The following is a 19374-nucleotide window of genomic DNA, read 5'->3' as shown; positions in this document are numbered from 1 at the left end:
TCAAATGCACAAAAGCTAACCCAGGCTCCCACCAGCCCTATAAATCACTTTCTGCCAAGTATTTGAAAATATGCTACAAGCCACTTGCAGTTTTCTGAAGTATACATCTTTATTAACAAAGGGTAAATGAAATATAAAATAGACACCAATATGGCTTTATGTTGACTATCCTATTGTTAAAGTAGGAATATGAAAACAAATTTTCCTTTTTTTCTTAGGGCCACACCTGCATTAAATGGAAGTTCCCAGGCTAGGGCTCAAATCAGAGTTGCAGCTGCTGGCCTGCACCACACCCACAGCAATGCCAGATCTGAGCTGCAGCTTGCGGCAGTGTCAGATCCTTAACTTACTGAGCAAAGCCAGGGATTGAACCTGAATCCTCACAGATACTAGTTGGGTTCTTAATCTGCTGAGCCACAATGGTAACTCCGAAAACAAATTTTTGAGATTCTTAAGGTAGATTAAGAATTAGACCTATTTGCATTGCTGTTTTAATTTCATACTGCATTAGACTAGACAGCATGTATATTCATTGTATTTGACAAACTGATTCAGTTACACTCCCACCAGCACTTTTTCTTGTTTTTTTCAGGGCCGCATCTGCAGCATATGGGGGTTCCTAGGCTAGGGGTCAAATAGGAGCTACAGTTGCTGGCCTACACTACAGTCACAGCCACATCAGATCCGAGTCTCGCCTTTGACCTACACTGCAGCTCACAGAAACGCCGGATCCTTAACCCACTGAGCGAGGCCAGGGATTGAACCTGCAACCTCATGGTTCCTAGTCAGATTTGTTTCTGCCATGCCATGATGTGAACTCCATATTTCTGAGATGACCATTTAACGCAATATTCTAGTGGTATGGTAGTTGAGAAAAACAAGTGAGCTATGAAAAGTCAGTGTCCTTACGTTAGGGGTTTTAAACAGGCTGTTTTCAATGATGCCACTGTTACTGTATTATTTAGCAGTGTTCTTAGTAGAAGCCTAAGAGTTGTGGCAGTCTCAGTTACTAACAGTCCCAAAAGCTGAACTTATTCTTTGAAGAAACCTTCAACTTCAGCTTATGTTTTTTTGCAAATTTTACAAGACACCTGTTGCTTATAAAGATTACATACAACAAATATTCTACAATATTTTAAAATATCCAATATTCATGATTGTTTTATAAAGGCATTCACAATGAAAACAACAAAGAGTATCACAAACCATATCCTCTGTGATAAAGGAAAGGATTTCTGTGTCTAAACACTCACTTCCAGAACGGTAAAAGACCTAGTACTGATCAGTCTACACTGATTCAAGAGTGATAATACAGTTTTGTTTTTCTCATTCAAAGGCTTACACTTCCTTGAATGTAAGATTCAAGGAAATACTTTGAAAATCAAAATTTTATAACCGCAACAAAATTTAAGAATGAAAAAAAATTTATAACCAAGTGGAAAACAATTATTACTACAAGTGGAAAACAATTATTACTACAGATTGACATCACGGATAAAGTTATTCAAGTAACCCAAAGCTCAAGAAAGGAGTAGTACTTTCAAATCAGAAAAATTTAAGAAGGTGAAAACAAATGATTACTATATAACTACAATTATAGTTACTACTAATTTAAAAAAAATGAAGCCCTTGTTCTGAGAAAGTAATTAGAGAAAGAGTAATTAATTGCCCTCTAAATGAGTGCTAAGACAAGATAAATGGCCATAAAAATTGAGGAAATAAAAGTCTGAAACTTAATAAATATTACAAAAATATGTGTGATAGGTGGAGAGCCAAGACTTCTTTCCACCTCACAAATATAAAATTGGAAATAAAACCTTACTCTGCCCCTAATGTCCTGCTTATTTCTTCTTGTTTCTTCAGTATGGAAAGGAATGAATTTTCTATGAGACTTCTGGATGCTTTATTAAAGCCAGGCAGCAAGAAGAATCGATATGGATTTTCCCATCAATAATCATCAGCAAGAATCTGAGAGAATATATCAGCAGTGTCTATCTTGGGTGACTGTCTGTGACCAGTTATTACTGTCCAAGGAAGGAGGCCATGGGGTCATCTGGCCTCTGACGTTTCATTCTGTAGGCCTCCATTTCCTCTTCAGTGGGTTCCCGAGTTTCATATACGCTGTTGTAAGGCCGCTTCCTCTCATCGATCTGCATGATCTCCTTGACATGAAGAAGGCGGGCCTCCTCTGCATTCAGTGCCTGCAGTGAGAAGAAAGACATGAGGACCATGACTCTTCATCAGATCTCTTTTGTTCAAAGGTGGCAGAGTACCAAAAGACCCCACTGACTATGAATTACTACATCAAAAACCTAGATTGCCTGAAAGAGCTTGGCAGTCAGCCCTTTTGCTATCAAGCTACAACTAATCACTATTTGACTCATATATTTTCATAAAGCACAAAACATTCCATGACATTTTCAATGTTAAAGAAATTTTATTTAACAACAAAAACTGATGTACATTTTACTGACAGAAGCTGGCAACTGATGCAATTCTGAATTTTCTCAAGACAGACTTGCTGACACGAATTATAGAGCTAGAAGACAACTTTCTCTGGGCAACATGTCAATAGCTCTAAAGTAACAGCTATACCAAGCACTTTTCTTCTGTGCATTAGTGACACTTAACAAATAGTTCAAGAAGCAGGCACGCCAAGTCACACAAAGTCTCTGTTGATTTTCTAGACCTGCTAGGTGACGTCAGCAACTTTTCCAAGGTTGGGGCTCATTTGCTCATTTTAAAAATGAGCCTGGGAAGAGGACTTGACAATTTTCTAAGGTCCTTACAAATAAAGAATACTGAGTCACTTGTACTATTTAGCCTTTACAAAGTACCTTTTTCAATTTTTCATGTTTCTTTTCTTCATCATCGCTCTCTGAACTGCTCTTTCTATGTTTCCTCTTCTTCTTTTTTTTCTTCTTTTTCTCCTCTTTTAGTTTTTCCTGATGCATCTGACACGGAGAATTGAAATAGTGTTATTAATGCAAAAACAAAGCTCTAGTTCCAGTTTTATTTTATTTTTTTTATTTTTTTGTCTTTTTTTTTTGCCATTTCTTCGGCCGCTCCCGTGGCATATGGAGGTTCCCAGGCTAGGGGTCAAATCGGAACTGTAGCCACCGGCCTACGCCAGAGCCACAGCAACGCGGGATCCGAGCCGCGTCTGCAACCTACACCACAGCTCACGGCAACGCGGGATCGTTAATCCACTGAGCAAGGGCAGGGACCGAACCCGCAACCTCATGGTTCCTAGTCGGATTCGTTAACCACTGCGCCACAACGGGAACTCCTAGTTCCAGTTTTAAAGTCCTCCCTCCAACACGTAAAAATTTAGGATGGGAGTTCCCTTGTGGCACAGCTGGTTAAGGATCTGGCGTTGTCACTGCAGAGGCTCAGGTCACTACTGTAGCACAGGTTTGATTCCTAGCCTAGGAACTTCCACACACTGCAAGTGTTGTCCAAAAAAAAAAAAAATTTGAGGACAATTGATCATGGACTTACCTCCATGAGGGTTTGAGGTTTCTTCACAGATTCTTCTCCAGTTGTATCATTCATAATACATTCCTCTGAATTCTGTGGAAAAATATGTGTAATCTAACTTGTGTCAACAGTTACCAATGATCTAAGAAAAGCTTAACATTTAAAACATAAAAAGATTTTTTCATACAGATTTTGACTTAAGAGCTTTGGCTGTTTTTCACTTTTAGGAAATAGAGGACAATGACTTACAGCAATCTCTTTCCCAGCTTCTCCAGTACAATAGGAATACTTGAAAAATGAGTGACAGCATTTGTATCCCCATCGGCCATCTTTCCAATAAGATCCCCAGATATGCTACAGAAAAAGAGAGAGGAGGTTATTTAAAAAGGAACCTGAAACTGGGATCTCTTATATACTGTTGATAAAAGAAGGAAAATTACAGGGATTCTAAGGCTAGCTAACAGAGGTTGTGGTCACAATGGTTTTACATTCTACTCCCCCAAAAACTTTAAATTTAGGATAACTGACTTCTTGAAAAATTTAGAAGGATTGGAAAATTCTGGGCCCACATTCCCACTTGTCAATAACTGGCTGTTGCTGACCAGCGCATGGGCCTATCAGACAGGTCTTGTGTTCTCCAGTGTGTAAAACTTGCCTGGCTCATTCATTTCGCTCATACACAATTACTGGCCTGGCTCCTGTAAGTAGTTACGGTTTTTTTTTTGGTCTTTTTTTTGCTATTTCTTGGGCCGCTCCCGCGGCATATGGAGGTTCCCAGGCTAGGGGTTGAATTGGAGCTGCAGCCACCGGCCTACGCCAGAGCCACAGCAACGCCGGATCCGAGCCACATCTGCAACCTACACCACAGCTCACGGCAACGCCAAATCATTAATCCACTATGCAAGGGCAGGGACTGAACCTGAAACCTCATGGTTCCTAGTCGGATTCGTTAACAACTGCGCCATGACGGGAACTCCTAGTTATGTTTTTTGATACTTAGACAAGTGCAGTTTGGGTACTTCAAACTACACTTGTACAGCAAATTATATGCTTTATGATGTGATGCAATATGATATATACTGCATCATGTGTGAACTGTTTCTGTCAAAATATTTAACTTATATCTAACCAAGCCTTTATTTCTGATCTTATTTATAGGAAATGCAGGGAATAAGGAATAAGTTATATGATATCACTAGGAACCAGTCAAATACAGAATATGAGACAGTTTACAAGATAAATGGCATGATCTGTTAAATAGTTGCTATCATGAAAAGGGAAATACATGCTAGGAAAAAAGATAACAATAACCAAATAACAATCAAAATAAACTGTAAACTGATTGAATTCTGTGTCACATACATATACATACAATCCCTCCCCCAACCAAAAAATCACCAACAGCTATTTAAAAGCATTTTTGGTTATATTTTGAAAAATGTGATTAAGGACTAGAGGTTAAGTGATAATGAGGCATTAATGTCAATTTTCTGAAGTGTGATAATGATAATATATAGGAGAACAATCTTAATTTTAGGATAGATGATACAATATTTATTAATGAAATGTCATATCATCTGTAAATTTCCAAATGTTTCAGTGAAAAAAATGTGTAGTTATACACACACACTCCCCTAGACAAAGCATATATGGCAATCTGTAAAAAAAAAAAAAAAATGAATCTAGATGGTGGATATATGAGTGGATGTAATAGTATTTTGCATCTTGAGAAAATTTCATAAAACAGCAATTGGTGCAGCTACTGTGGAAAATAATAATACGGAGTTTTCTCAGAAAACTAAAAATAGAACTACCATATGACCCAGCAATTCCACTCCTGGGTATATATCCAAAAAACCCCAAAAACACTAATTTGAAGAGACATGTACCCCACTGTTCACAGTGGCATTATTTACAAATGCCAAGATGTAAACGCAACCTAAGTGTCCATCAATAGATGAGTGTGTAAAGAAAATGACTGTGTAAAGTGGTATACACACACACACACACACACACACACACACATATATACTGGAATACTACTCAGCCATAAAAAATGAATTTTTGTCATCTGCAGCAACATGGATGGACTTGGAGGGCATTATGTCAAGTGAAATAAGACAGAGAAAGACATAATAGTGGTTATCACTTCCCTATCCCTCTGTGGGGGAAAGGGGCAATATAGAGGTGGGAGAGTGGGAGGCACAAATTATTGGGTATAAGGCCACAAAGATGTATTGTACAACATGGGGAATATAGTCAATATTTTCTCCTAACTGTAAGTGGAATGTAATTTTTAAAAATTGGATTTAAGAAACATTAAAGTTAAAATGTAAAAAAACAAAATACTGCAATAATTTACTAATGAGGTTCAAACAAAAAATATACAGTCCAGAGCAAAATGCTAAGAAGAACACAAAACTGGTTCTGGTTCAACAGATACCGTATGATTGTTGATCTTCACATCCTCCTCATACTTGGAGCAGGCAACAGCCCGCTCCTGTCCTTTGATGACCGTCCCATGTCTTGAGTACTCCACATAGTCTTCAGTCTGAGCTAAAAGCAGTTCGGCTGGAGGGGCATCCAAGTGTTCCTGGCCACCATACTAAAAGGACATTGAACATTATTAAGTAACTTTTACAAATATTTGCATTCAAATTCTCTGCTGAAAGCTTTATTTCCAATCAGAAAGATGGGTGGGATATTCCTCATGGGCTTTCTTATGCAAAACACTTTGCAAAAGTGAAAAAAAAAAAACCCACACCAAATTTTCATAGGTGAATAAAAGATGTCTCAGTTGCTATTCATCTGTGGAGTGTGGTTGATTACAAAATGGCTATAAAATCCGTCTTAACCTGTGTGCATGCCCATTTGCCACATGACTCTGCCGCTCCATCCCCTAATCTGGGCCTGGCTGTGCTACTTTTTGTTGCTATCTCTGGTATCCTAAGAATGCCATATAAAGAAACTGGGCCAGCTTATCAGAGGAGGAGAGCCCATGTCTGGCAGAGATGAGCTGTTTTAACTGAGGCCTTCTCAGGACAGATGAGGCCTGCTAATTGCTGGAAAGCAGAGTGAGGACATTCTAGATCGTTTTGCTTCAGATGGGCAGGCCCAGACCAGGAGACCCAACTAACCTAACAAAATGGTGAGAAGTAAGAAATACTTTTTAGTTTTGAAGTGGTTTGTTTTGCTGCAAAAGAAGAGAATTACCATTTAATCCAGCAATCCCACTCCTGGGCATCTATCCAGAGAAAACCATGACTCGAAAAGATCCATGTACTCCAATGTTCATTGTAGCATGATATACAATAGCCAAGACATGGAAACAACCTAAATGTCCACTGACAGAGGAGTATATAAAGAAAATGTGGTACATATATACACAATGGAATATCACTCAGCCATTAAAAGGAAAGAAATAATGGCATTTGCAGCAACATGGATGGACTCAGAAATTATCATGCTAAGTGAAGTTTGTCAAATAGTGAGACACAAAACTGGGTTGTGATGACTGTTGTACAACTATAAATGTAATAAAATTCATTGAGTTAAAAAAAAATAACAACAAAAAAAGCTCACTGACATAACTATACAAACATTATATACCAATTGATTAAGTCAATGGAAGGAAAGGACTAATCCTGATGGAACTGTGTATTATGTGCCAAATGTAAATCAAATGCTATTAACTGGCAATTTCTCATTAAGAAATGTTTTTCTTTAGCAACGTGGTCAAAATTACCTTTTCCAGGATGCTTTCTTTCTGCTGTTCTTTGAAGTCTTCTTTCTTGACTTTGAAGGACTTATACAACAGCTCTAGTTTTGTAGGATCGGCTTGCAAATGCACTTCAGACCCTTTGTCATAGGCTTCCCAAGCAAACACTAGAGTAATTTAAAACATCTTAATGAGTTGTCAATTGCATTTATTGCATGCTTCTTGAAAACAAGCATTAAAAAATGCACCCAAATTTATTATGAGCCAATATGAAATATCTTGACATAAAGGAAACACTTACATTGTGTCTGAGCCATTGATATGGTATCGCCTGTGTATCTAACAAAGTTATCCCCTGCATAGCTCACTCTGTAAACACAAATTTAAAAAAATTATTTCAGAGATTGACTTAAGAAAATTCTTTCTGACCTGATCATAAGGTGATGCGAAAATGCTCATTTAAAAAAGAATTTTATTTTCAATTTTATTTTTATTTTTTTGTTTTTTAGGGCTGTACCTGTGGCATATGTAAGTTCCCAGGCTAGGGGTCGAATCAGCACTGCAGCTGCCAGCCTACACTACAGCCATAGCTGTTGTATGACCTACAACATAGCTCATGGCAATGCTGGATCCTTACCCCACTGAGTGAGGCCAGGGATCAAACCTGTATCCTCATGGATACTAGCTGGGTTAAGAAACATGCTGATCTACAACGGGAACTCCAAGATGCTTCTTCTAATTTCAGACTGCAGTGTTTTTTATTTTGTTTTGTTATTCTTTTCACAGCCACATCTGTGGCACATGGAAGTTCCTGGGCCAGGGGTCGAATCAGAGCTGCAGCTGCTGGCCTAAGTCAGAGCCATGGCAACACTGGATCGGAGGTCCATCTGCAACCTATACTGCACCTTACTGCCATGATGGATCCTTAACTCACTGAGTGAGACCAGGGATCGACCTGGATCCTCACAGAGTCAATGTCAGGTCCTTAACCTGCTGAGCCACAACGGGAACTCCCAGATTGCATATTATGAATAAAAACTCCCATCCCCTATGTTGAAATCTATACATCCACCTTGATACTTACTCATCTGGATTCTTTCCTGCATTGGCATAGGGATTCTCTCTCATTGCTCTAGTTTTGGGATCATAGTAAGCAGAATTTGGATCTAAATTCCGCAAATACTAGAAGGAGAAAAATGTTTTAAGATTGCATTAATGTTGCTGTACAGCAAAATTTGACAGGACATTGTAAATAAACTATAATAAACATTTAAAAATAAAGATTTCATTAATGTTTACTTCCATCAAAGAAGATTTCAGCAGACTAGCAGCAGGAGTCAGTTTAGTGTGTGTGTGTGTGTGTGTGTGTGTGTGTGTGTGTGTGTGTGTGTGTGTGTGTGTGTGTGTGTGTGTGTGTGTGTGTGTGTGTGTGTTTTCGTGCGCGCCTATCTGGGGTATAACTGAAGAGAAAAAACCCCAGAATGTTACCTACCCTTGGAAAGACTGACTGTATTACCCATACACTTACAGGTACCATATGAGTAGAAAAAATTTAGGCTAGGAAGACCAATATTTTTTGAATATGTACATTAAGTTGGCAAGGCTTACTTTTGCTATATCTTCTCGAATTCTGAGATTCCGGACAGTAATTCGTCTCTTAGAGTCAAAATTCTGTCCAGGCATGTCAATATCATCTGCATATTTATCTTCATCTTCATCTTCACTATTATGATCTTTTTCCTGGAAGAGAAAGGAAAGGGGAAAAATCTTTAAGAAAAAAGGAGCAACAGCTAATTCTTATTTTCCCTTTAACCAAACCCTTACTCATTTTGTTCTTTAAACCTATTATTATTATGAATTATATATTATTATTATTATTAGGCATCAACATTTTAAAAATGTCATCTATGCCCAGACAGGGCATATATTTACTACCGTTTGAGAATTTGGTTCCTCTTCTCCCCACTGGTGTTTTGGAGAATTCTGAATCACATAAAAAAAAAAAAAAAAAAAAAAGGAAACTTGTAATTTTATTCCACTGAATCAAATGATTATTTGACACTTTAATTCCTAGTTAAAATAATATAACTTAAATTTAGCCAAACAAATTCTCATTTTTCACTTGTAGCAAGCACGTTAAGTTTTAAATACAAGTATGTCATTGTGAATGGTTAATTTTATTAGACTGTCTACAAATCCAAAATTATCACTGATAGGATTATAAATCATACAAATATAACAGAAAAATAAAGCTTATCAATATACTTGATAAATATTCATTTCACATGTGTGCATCTTCAGACACAACATTTTCATTAAACTTCACTATTTTTCTTTTTTCTTTTTTTTTTTTGGCCTCGCCTGCAGCATGTGGAAGTTCCCAGGCCAGGGTTCGAACCCATGACACACTTGTAGCCTGTGCCACAGTTGTGGTGGCAACTCTAGATCCTTAACCTGCTGTGCCACAGATGAACTTCCTTCACTATTTTCCTACTAAGGCCAAAAAGAAAACTTACCAGGGTTATGTAATAAGTATCTTTAGAGCAAAAGCAGCCTTCGTAGAATCTGGGCAATGAAGAAATCTACTCAGGTGGATAATATATTGTGATTTAAGGCGAGTGTGAAATCCTTGCCTGAGACAATTTTTCTTCATTAGCCATGGGTCAGGATATTCTCTAACTGCACAAAATGCCCAAAGCAAGTTGCTCAGTACCTCCTCATATCTCTTTAAAAAGGCTTCAAAGGTTAGAAAGAATACCTTACGGCATTAGTGGGGGGATGTGGAAACATGCATGTCTCTCTCTATATATGTATATATATAAAGAGAGAGAGGGGGAGAGGGAATATCGGTAGAAGTATAAATTTGTACAGCCTTTCTGAATGGTACCTAAGTGATAAGTCATCAAATTTTACAAACACATATTCGGTGCATTAACAATTACACTTTTAGGAATTTATCCTACAAAATAATGTGTATTATATAAAGACATATGCATAAGAATCTAGTTTTGTGTACGATAGAAATAACTGGGAAAAAACCAAATCAACAAGAGATACTTGGTTATATAAATTACTGCAATCAATAAACACTGAACAACATTAAGTAATTCTGTCCAAGGTGCAGAAAAATACATATACTTTGCTACTTTTTTTGGTTTAAAAAAAAAGAGGGAGAGAAGGGGATGAGATTACATATTTGTATTTGTTTGTATTGACACAATAAACTGAAAGAATCTGTAAGAAAAATAAAAAAGGTTATGGGGACAGTGAGGTTTAGAATCAGGTGGATAGAGGCTGGGGTGGGTGACTTTTCAATGTACATCTCTCTTAAATGATTTTTATTATTGAACCATGCAAATTTATATAAAAATGTTATAGGTCTACATTTAATGATACAGAGAACAAGTCCTCACTGCACATTTAATGATACAGAGAACAAGTCCTCACTGTATATCGTTTAATTGAAAAAGTAGGTTATAAATCAGTACCTAAAGATGAATCCATTAAAAAAAAACATGTATTACAGTCACATACATTCAGAGATAGTGTGAGGGGGTAGACTGGGACACTAAAAGGCCTACTTCAGGAGTTCCCGTCATGGTGCAGTGCTTAATGAATCCGACTAGGAACCATGAGGTTACGGGTTCGATCCGTGGCCTTGCTCAGTGGGTTGAGGATCCAGCGTTGCCATGAACTCTGATGCAGCTTGGATCCTGCGTTGCTGTGGCCCTGGCACAGGCTGGTGGCTACGGCTCTGATTAGACTCCTAGCCTGGGAATCTCCATATGCTGCGGGTGTGGCCCTAGAAAAGGCAAAAAGACAAAAAATAAAAGGCCTACTTCAAAATGTTAACAGTTAAAACAGGGGATATGTTTCTTCTTAATTTTTTTCTGAAAATGTGTAACCTTCAAAACTGGAAATGTTTTTTTTTTAAATAATTTTTTGCTATTGAGAGCTAAGTCTCTATAGTAGACACGGCTCTAGGCTATGTAGTTAATCATCATATCCAAATGGGCAAAATTCTTCAGTGCCTTACATACATTTAAGCATGCTAATTATTGGGGAAATAAATTATGTTTATAAGAAACAACAACAAAGAATATGTTAGAAAAGAGTAACAAGCCTTTTTCCTTTTTCCAGAGTTGTTAATGATTAAGAACAATCCCAACAGTAGCTACCAATAACCAAGGGTTTACTCTGTGATATATATGCTAAGCCTCCTGCGGGGTAGGTATTGTTTCTCTGCTTTAGGGATGATCAACTGAGGCTGATACAGAGGGAAGCAAATGAGTTTTCTGAGGACTAGTAGCTAGCCAGGGGCAGAACTGGCTTTTAACATCAATTACCTGCTAACTTGTGCTTTGAAAACTGCCTGATACAATCTTTCCAAAATGAATGGATCAATTTATAGTCTCATGAACCCTGTGTCAGTTTTACTCTTTCCCCTCAACAGCACTTCTCTCTCCATAAAATCTTTTCTAACTGGAGAGATAAAAAATGAATTTCTGTTTAAACCTTCATTTTTTGTTTACTAAGAGTCTGGATTTTTAAAAAATGATCATTTTATTACTTACAGCCTGTTCCACTAACTTTCCTGAGGCTAATTCTTCTTGGAGTTTTTGGGCTTTCAGTGTTCGTTTTGCCTAAGAAAGAAAGAAACATGAAATTTATTTGTAGCATTCAAATGAACATTTGATTTTTACATACATAAAATAAATAAGTTTATTGCTTTCAGAGAAGGTCACTGGACAAGGTCATGTCTTGCAGCTCTAGACTTCTGGCTCCTAAACAATAGGAGTGACCAACTCCTTTTTGAACCAGGCATTAATGTAAACTGAGTTAGACAGCACCAGGGGTAAGCTGCAGAGAGTAAGCCCTGCTGACAAGGGGCATGGGCCACCTGACTTGAGATGACTGGCTCTTTCAAGCAGGCTCAGAATTACCACATACTTCATTGTGCAAGAAAAGATGAAATTCAGATTTTTATGTGGAATCCTATGATTTTAGTTATTTATTTATCTTTGGCTGTGATGTGTGGCAACTTGATGTGGGATCTTAGTTCCCAGATCTGGGACTGAACCTGGGCCTCAGCAATGAAAGGACAGAGTCCTAACCACTACTACTAGGCCATCAGGGAACTCCCTAAAATCCCATGATTTATGTTAATTCTACTTTAAAAAAAAAAAAAAAAAAGCAGCAGTGTGTTTTTTTTTTTTAAAAAAAATGAGACTGAAAAGGTAAAATCACAACAAAAAACTGAGGTTAAACTAAAATAAAATTCAGTTTCACGAAGTGAGTTATTCTATCCTCTTCTACCACCCCCAAATGCCATGTGAGACAACTATAAAACAGGCCCAGAGGCAAGATACAGTCAAGAGTTTCTAACTCCCAAAGCAAAAAGCTTTGGACACTAATCTGCTCTCATCCTTCCAGCATTTTCTGCAACCTAGGTCAGGGAGGAAAGGATAATACAAGAATTAAAAAAAAAAAAAAAAAAGTTGCTGCCAAATAGGGCTAGCACACTGATTACTTCACTATTCAATTAGGCTTACTATTATTACAATGATAAAAATGTCATCATTTTTATACTGCTTGAAAACTCAAAAAATAGAGTTGATAAATTAGAGATACAGCAAAATGTACATGCTTTAAGCACAGCAAAAAAGCAGGGAATGGTGCTCACCAGATCAACTTTGGCATATTCTTCTACAATTTTCATGTGTTCTTCTGGATTGTAGCCATTCCACCGATCCCTCTTTCCATCGTAGTCAAACATTAGCTGAGGCTGGATATGTTCGTCTGGAGCTATATTAGTACCTGTAAATTTTGCTCCAACACGCCTAGGTCTCTGGAAAACAGAATAAAATCAAATCTTTTCCTAAATCCCTGTAGCCGAAAGAAAATTTCATATAATCTTTATAGAGTGTGTGTGACCAGACATGGGGCTTTATGATTTATTCAATTAGTTATTCTTCCAGCAAAAAATTCCGATGACTCGGAGTTCCTGTCATGGTGCAGCGGAAACAAATCTGACTAGGAACCATGAGGTTGCGGGTTCGATCCCTGGCCTCTGCTCAGGGCGTTAAGGATCCAGTGTTGCTATGAGCTATGGTGTAGGTCACAGATGCGGCTCGGGTCTGGCTTGCTGTGACTCTGGCATAGGCCAGCAGCAAGAGCTCTGATTAGACCCCTAGCCTGGGAACCTCCATTCGCTGCAGGTGCAAAAGGCAAAAAAAAAAAAAAAAAAATTCCGATGACGCTAAACTAATTTCACTCAAATTAACTTTTATTTAACTTGTTCCTAAATATAGGTAATTTTAGAAAAATAAAATTAAACTCTCTAACAAGAATAAAGAAAGAGACTCTTCGACAACAGTTTCTAGAATTCTCAAAGGTGAACTGACCTCAAAGCAGTCTTTTTTTTTGTGTGTCATGGCTCCACAGTTTTCACATGCTCCTTTGCGGTACTTAGTAGTTATGGAATTCTGTAAGTGGATATAAAGAAAAACAGGAGTTCCCGTCGTGGCGCAGTGGTTAACGAATCCGACTAAGAACCATGAGGTTGCGGGTTCGGTCCCTGCCCTTGCTCAGTGGGTTAACGATCCGGCGTTGCCGTGAGCTGTGGTGTAGGTTGCAGACGCGGCTCGGATCCCGCGTTGCTGTGGCTCTGGCGTAGGCGGGTGGCTACAGCTCCGATTCAACCCCTAGCCTGGGAACCTCCATATGCTGCGGGAGCGGCCCAAGAAATAGCAACAATAACAACAACAACAACAAAAAAAAAGACAAAAGACCAAAAAAAAAAAAAAAAAAAAAAAAAAAAAAAAAAAAAAAAAAAAAAGAAAAACAAAATGATTTATCTATCTAAACAAGTTAAAATAACTTTAGCTCTCATTAGTATATTGTCTACTGAAATGATTTATTTGTTAAGAGGAAAAATCAGTTAGAATCTCCACACTTTCATAAATAAAAGGTTTAAGGACTTCAGCAATATAAAATTATAAGATAAAGAAGCTAAAACAGTATGTATTGTGAATTTTAATACCTTATAAAAAGTTATGTAATCTGTTTCTGTTTTACATAGTATTGCATTTAATGTTCTTAAAATAAAATCTCCATTTCCCCATGCACACACACACATACAGGTTGCCTACATACCTCTTTCACGCCCCTTTTGTACCATTCTCCAGATGAGCTATACTGCTTCTGTTTTTCTGGCTGTGGTCTCTGGTGCTTTAAGGTAGGTCTTTTTGATGGATCAATATACCATGGCACTGAAGAAATATACTGAGGGATATGAGGATTGATGTCTCTGTAATAAAATGAAAAAAAAAATTTTTTTTTTTACAGAATGAAGCTGAAAAATAATTGATGTTATAATTACAAAGGCAGCCTATACAGAATCTAAGAATATTGCAGTGAGAGAAGGGAGATAGAATATACTTGTTATCTCTATAATATCATAAAAAACAAAAATAAAGAAAGCAATTTATATTAGAGCAAAAAAATTTACAACAAAGAAAGTAAGAACAGCAATATAACTGAAGGGGGAGAAGAGATGAAGGGAGAGGAAGATAGGAACCTTTGTTAGTGAGATTAATCTTGTATCAGAGCAAGAAGTTAACTAATAATGCCTAGAATTAATTATAATAATGGTGTACGTATATTAATTAGGGATGTGGCAGGTCAACCAGAAGAACTCAAAACAGAATGATAACTAAAGTCATCCCTTAGTATCTGTGAGGGACTGGTTCCAGGACCTGCCTTGGATAACAAAATCTGTGAATGCTCAAGCTGCATAGCTTGGACCTGCATATCTGCAGTTTGGAATCTGTAGACTCAATCAGTAGTGGAATGCACACTCATTGAAAACAATTTTGAGTATAAATGGACTCGCACAGCTCAAACCTGTGTTGTTCAAGGGTCAACCATAGCCATTTGTGCAGGGGAGGACAGGGAATGGGAAGAACTGAGAAGGACTAAAGCTGTTAACTACAAGTCCTTCATTATTATTCAATTACTAAACCTTATACATCACATTGCTAAAATAAATAAAAACAAAAATGATGTAAATGGTGGTAACGAGATGGCCTCTTGTCAAAGCAAGGGATGAGAAACTGGTAAACTAAGTAGACATGAATTTGAGGCATTCCCACTGCGGTGTAGTGAATTAAGATTGCATCAGCTCGGGTTGCTGCAGAGGCTTGGGCTGGATTCCTGGCCTGGCACAGTGGGTTGAAGAATCTGGTGTCGCCCCAGCTGTAGCATAGGTCACAGCTGTGGCTCTGTTTCACTTTCTGGCCTGGGAACTTCCATATGCCATGGGTGTGACCATGAAAAAAAAAAAGTAGACATGAATTTGAATTTTGAATGAACAGATCTTATAAAAAATTACTTACTTTCCTTCTTCATCAACTTCTGCAGGGGCATTACCCAATTTTCGCTGTTCTTCTAGCTCCTTCTTCTTTCTCCAGTCCTCTCGGGTCATCTTCTTTGGTTCCTCCAAACTCATTTCTTTGGACCCTGACATGGGGGTAGCATTAACTGCATCCACAGCTGCAGCTGACATGGTTATCCAGTCTCCTCTATGAAAAGGAAGAAATATCTCTTAGTATAAACCAGGCCTTTGTGAATTCATCAGTGTGACTATCAAAAGTACACTCTAAAAATACATACTGTGGGTTGTATGAAATGTTTCATATGTTCTTATTCTTTCATAGTGTCTGTAAGGAAAAGGTCTCTTTTCCCTCCACAAAAGTGCCTATATACTGTTGTTTTCTCTCAACTCTAATTTACAACTGGAGAGAGACATACATAAAGATTCTTTCTCTCATATATATTCCTGAAGTCCTCTCTATGTGTGTGTCTCAGACTCTTCCATCACACTAACCCTTAGCAAGTACACAGAGTCCTACCTCTGCTCCTCTTAAAGACTGAATGCTTTAAGACTACCTATATTCAGGAGTTCCCATCGTGGCGCAGTGGTTAACGAATCCGACTAGGAACCATGAGGTTGCAGGTTCGATCCCTGCCCTTGCTCAGTGGGTTGACGATCCGGCATTGCTGTGGGCTGTGGTGTAGGTTGCAGACTCGGCTTGGATCCTGCATTGCTGTGGCTCCGGTGTAGGCTGGCGGCTACAGCTCTGATTGGACCCCTAGCCTGGGAACCTCCATATGCCGTGGGAGCGGCCCAAGAAAAAAAAAAAAAAAGATTACCTATATTCATTGCATCTATTTCTTCATCTTCTACCTCCGTCAATCACTCTGATTTACCTTCCACTCCCACCGCTCCAAAGATACCACTAAGCTGTCAATGCGTTAAGTCCTGTGGACACTTTTTAGTTCTATACCTTTTTATATATATACACACACATACGTATAGATGTATATATATACACACTAATATATATATATATATTAGTGTTTTAGGACCTTACCCATGGCATATGGAAGTTCTCAGGCTAGGGCTCAAATCAGAGCTGCAGCTGCTAGCTGATGCTGCAGCCACACCAGATCCAAACTGGTTCCTGTCTCCTTTGCAAGTTCATTCATTTCTGTACAGTCATTTAATGTTGGATTCCACAAGGCTCAATCCTAGGGCCTTCTTCATCACTCTTAACTCCAGCAGAGGACAAGCTTATCTATTTCCAAGGCTTCAACAGCCAAAATACACAACTGTTGGCTCTCCAATTTATTTCTCTACTCCAGACCTTTTATTTGAGCTTCAGATAAGTACACTACAATTACTTGCTTCAAAGTATCTCCACTTATATACCACAGAGAAAACTAAACTCAACAAACAGTTTTGTTTTGTTTTTTCCTCTCCTCAGTCTGCAACCAGAACGCCTCATGGCGATGCCAGATCCTTAACCCACTGATAGAGGCCAGGGATCAAACCCGCATCCTCATGGATACTAGTCGGATTCGTTTCGCTGCGCCACAAGAGGAACTCCCTGAACTCAACAAATCTTAATCTTCTCTCTGAAATCTAATCTCCTCCACTGTTCCCTCTCTTGATGAAAGACAGACACCATCATCCATCACTTAACAACGTTCTAGCTAGTACCCATATCTCTGTCAGCACTAAGTATTATTTTCACCTTCTGAATATCACTCAAATTCATCTACTTCTGCTCTCAACAACGTTATTACTTTTTCCTTTGAGTCTCTTCTGATTCCCTACAATTAATTCTCCACACTGCAGTGCTATTTTTTAAAACAGATTTAACCATATCATGTCCCACTACCCAAGCTTAAAACCCTCCAATGCAGGACTGTCCGAGAGAAATATAACACCAGCACTATATGTCATGCCACTGAAGATACAGTCCTGGTCTAACTGGGCACAAGTACCACGTATGAGGCCTAGCACGGCGGCATCCTTCTCGGTCCCCTGTTCCCATTCTCTCCTCAACCTGGCGTTCGTCAACGCCGTGAGGATATCTGTATTAGCCTCTAGCTCACTTCCCTGAGTTCTTCACCTTCACCCTCCTCCCCTTCCCCAGATTCTCACAATAATCCCTCACCTGGTCACGAAGTCGCGCAGTTGCTGACCCCAAAACAGCCGGACACGAAGGAAGCGGATCGTCAATGTTTACTTCCTGACTTTCCTTCCTCTCCCGGCACCCACTGCGGCGCCTTCCGGACGACTAACACATGCGCACCAAAGACTCTGGGTCTCGGACTCCCAAACGACGCTGGTCTCGCGAGATCTCGATCCGTACCTACCTCTCTACAGGGGGTCTCTAGTTTTGGGTTAGAATTGAGCAGCTCATTTTTTTGTTTGTTTGTTTGTTTTTTGGTTTTTGTTGTTGTTGCTATTTCTTGGGCCGCTCCCGCGGCATATGGAGGTTCCCAGGCTAGGGGTCGAATCGGAGCTGTAGCCACCGGCCTACGCCAGAGCCACAGCAACGCAGGATCCGAGCCACATCTGCAACCTACACCACAGCTCACGGCAACGCCGGATCGTTAACCCACTGAGCAAGGGCAGGGACCGAACCCGCAACCTCATGGTTCCTAGTCGGATTCGTTAACCACTGCGCCACGACGGGAACTCCTGAGCAGCTCATTTTACATCCTGTGCTTTTTCAACTCTTTTTCTTTTTGAGTCGCAGAATTTTACGACGTAAAACATGCAAACAAAAGTTTTAGTGCCGAGAACAGACAACAGCTTAAGCTTCACGAAATGAAATCGAAGTGCAACGAAATGAATGCGGAAGTGCTTGAAGTTAAAAAAGCAGTGAAAGTTTTCCTGTTGAGGCTCAGAGACACCGGCGGCGTTTCTGCTGGAGCGCTGCGAAGCGGGTTCCTTCCCCAGCCCGTGCGGTGGGTTAAGGATCCTGCCTGCAGCGTAGGTCGCAGCTGTGGCTCGGTTCTCATCCCTGGCCAGGGAACTCCATATGTCGTTGGGCAGCCAAAAATGAAAGAAAGAAAGAGTTAAAATTAGTATTAATTAGTAGCTAGTGTAACACGCTGGGGACATGGTAAACACAGTCTTAGCCTCTTCGAATTTACATCATACAGAGTGAGAAAGACACTAAGTTTTTCCGGTGATTTGTAGAAAGCTGCTATCAAAGGAATACCAGGTGCTCTGAGGATATATGGATCTAATCCGTAATTGCAACACTTTGCCCCAAAGTGATCTTGTGTTTTACTCTTAGGAAAAAAGCTCTTTAGAACGATTTCCGTTGTGTGAAAACAAAACAATGATATATATGGCATCTGAACTTTCCTTTAAAGTATAATGTGAAATAAAGTGCTGGAAAATAAGCAGTAATTTTGGAGTAGAACTTTCTCTGAGTTTTTTTTTTTTTTTTTTTTTGCTTTTTTAGGGCCACACCCGTGGCTTTATGGAGATTCCCAAGCTACGGTCGAATCAGATCTGTAGCTGTGGGCCTACAGAATCCCAGTTGTGTCTTTGACCTACACTACAGCTCACGGCAATGCCGGATCCTTAACCCACTGAACAAGACCAGGGATTGAACCTGCATCCTCATGGATGCTAGTCAGATTAGTTAACCGTTGAGCCACTACGGGAACACCAATGTTCTGGTCAACATTTTGTTTTTTGAAATAACACATATATTCCTTCCAAATGTCAAAGTGAAAATAGCTAACATCCTTGCCTCAATAAAAGATTTCATTATCATATAATCTATTTTTTCTTATTAATTTTCAGT

The 19374-nt window shown here is 39.0% G+C and overlaps 1 protein-coding gene and 1 long non-coding RNA gene across 2 annotated transcripts in view; one reads left to right on the top strand and one right to left on the bottom strand.

Moving 5' to 3' along the window:
- LOC102168193 (uncharacterized) overlaps positions 1 to 5826 on the top strand; it is a 51287-nt gene extending 45461 nt beyond the window's left edge. The window contains exons 4-5 of the long non-coding RNA XR_001301904.3: positions 1864 to 3009; positions 3300 to 5826. This is a non-coding gene — a long non-coding RNA (uncharacterized LOC102168193). The remainder of the gene's footprint in view (positions 1 to 1863; positions 3010 to 3299) is intronic.
- Positions 91 to 17809, bottom strand: SLU7 (SLU7 homolog, splicing factor). Its single transcript, XM_003134093.5, has 16 exons — positions 17722 to 17809; positions 15595 to 15780; positions 14354 to 14507; positions 13603 to 13683; positions 12882 to 13046; positions 11773 to 11841; positions 9134 to 9181; positions 8807 to 8938; positions 8283 to 8380; positions 7500 to 7567; positions 7226 to 7365; positions 5924 to 6085; positions 3730 to 3834; positions 3502 to 3573; positions 2838 to 2954; positions 91 to 2201 (listed from the first exon to the last, which is right to left on the bottom strand). The coding sequence occupies exons 2-16, from the start codon at positions 15762 to 15764 to the stop codon at positions 2022 to 2024; spliced, it is 1761 nt and encodes a 586-aa protein (XP_003134141.1). The 5' UTR covers positions 15765 to 15780; positions 17722 to 17809; the 3' UTR covers positions 91 to 2021.
- Between the last annotated feature and the right edge of the window lie 1565 nt (positions 17810 to 19374).

This window comes from Sus scrofa, chromosome 16 (genome assembly GCF_054392235.1).
Source record: "Sus scrofa isolate SSC_HxYL_T2T_F1_AM1 chromosome 16, Sscrofa_HxYL_maternal_Yorkshire_Landrace_v2.0, whole genome shotgun sequence".
NCBI lineage: Eukaryota > Metazoa > Chordata > Mammalia > Artiodactyla > Suidae > Sus > Sus scrofa.
Note: the sequence above shows the minus strand (reverse complement) of the source record. Positions and strands in the feature narration are given on the sequence as shown.

Excerpts from the sequence above, each read along its gene's own strand:
- SLU7 (XM_003134093.5), bottom strand. The coding sequence starts at position 15,764 with ATGTCAGCTGCAGCTGTGGATGCAGTTAATGCTACCCCCATGTCAGGG. Across the intron at positions 7,366-7,499 it reads ATCAATGGCTCAGACACAAT|TGTTTGCTTGGGAAGCCTAT; the intron begins GTAAGTGTTTCC and ends AAATTACTCTAG. Across the intron at positions 6,086-7,225 it reads AAGAAAGCATCCTGGAAAAG|TATGGTGGCCAGGAACACTT; the intron begins GTAATTTTGACC and ends ATGTCCTTTTAG.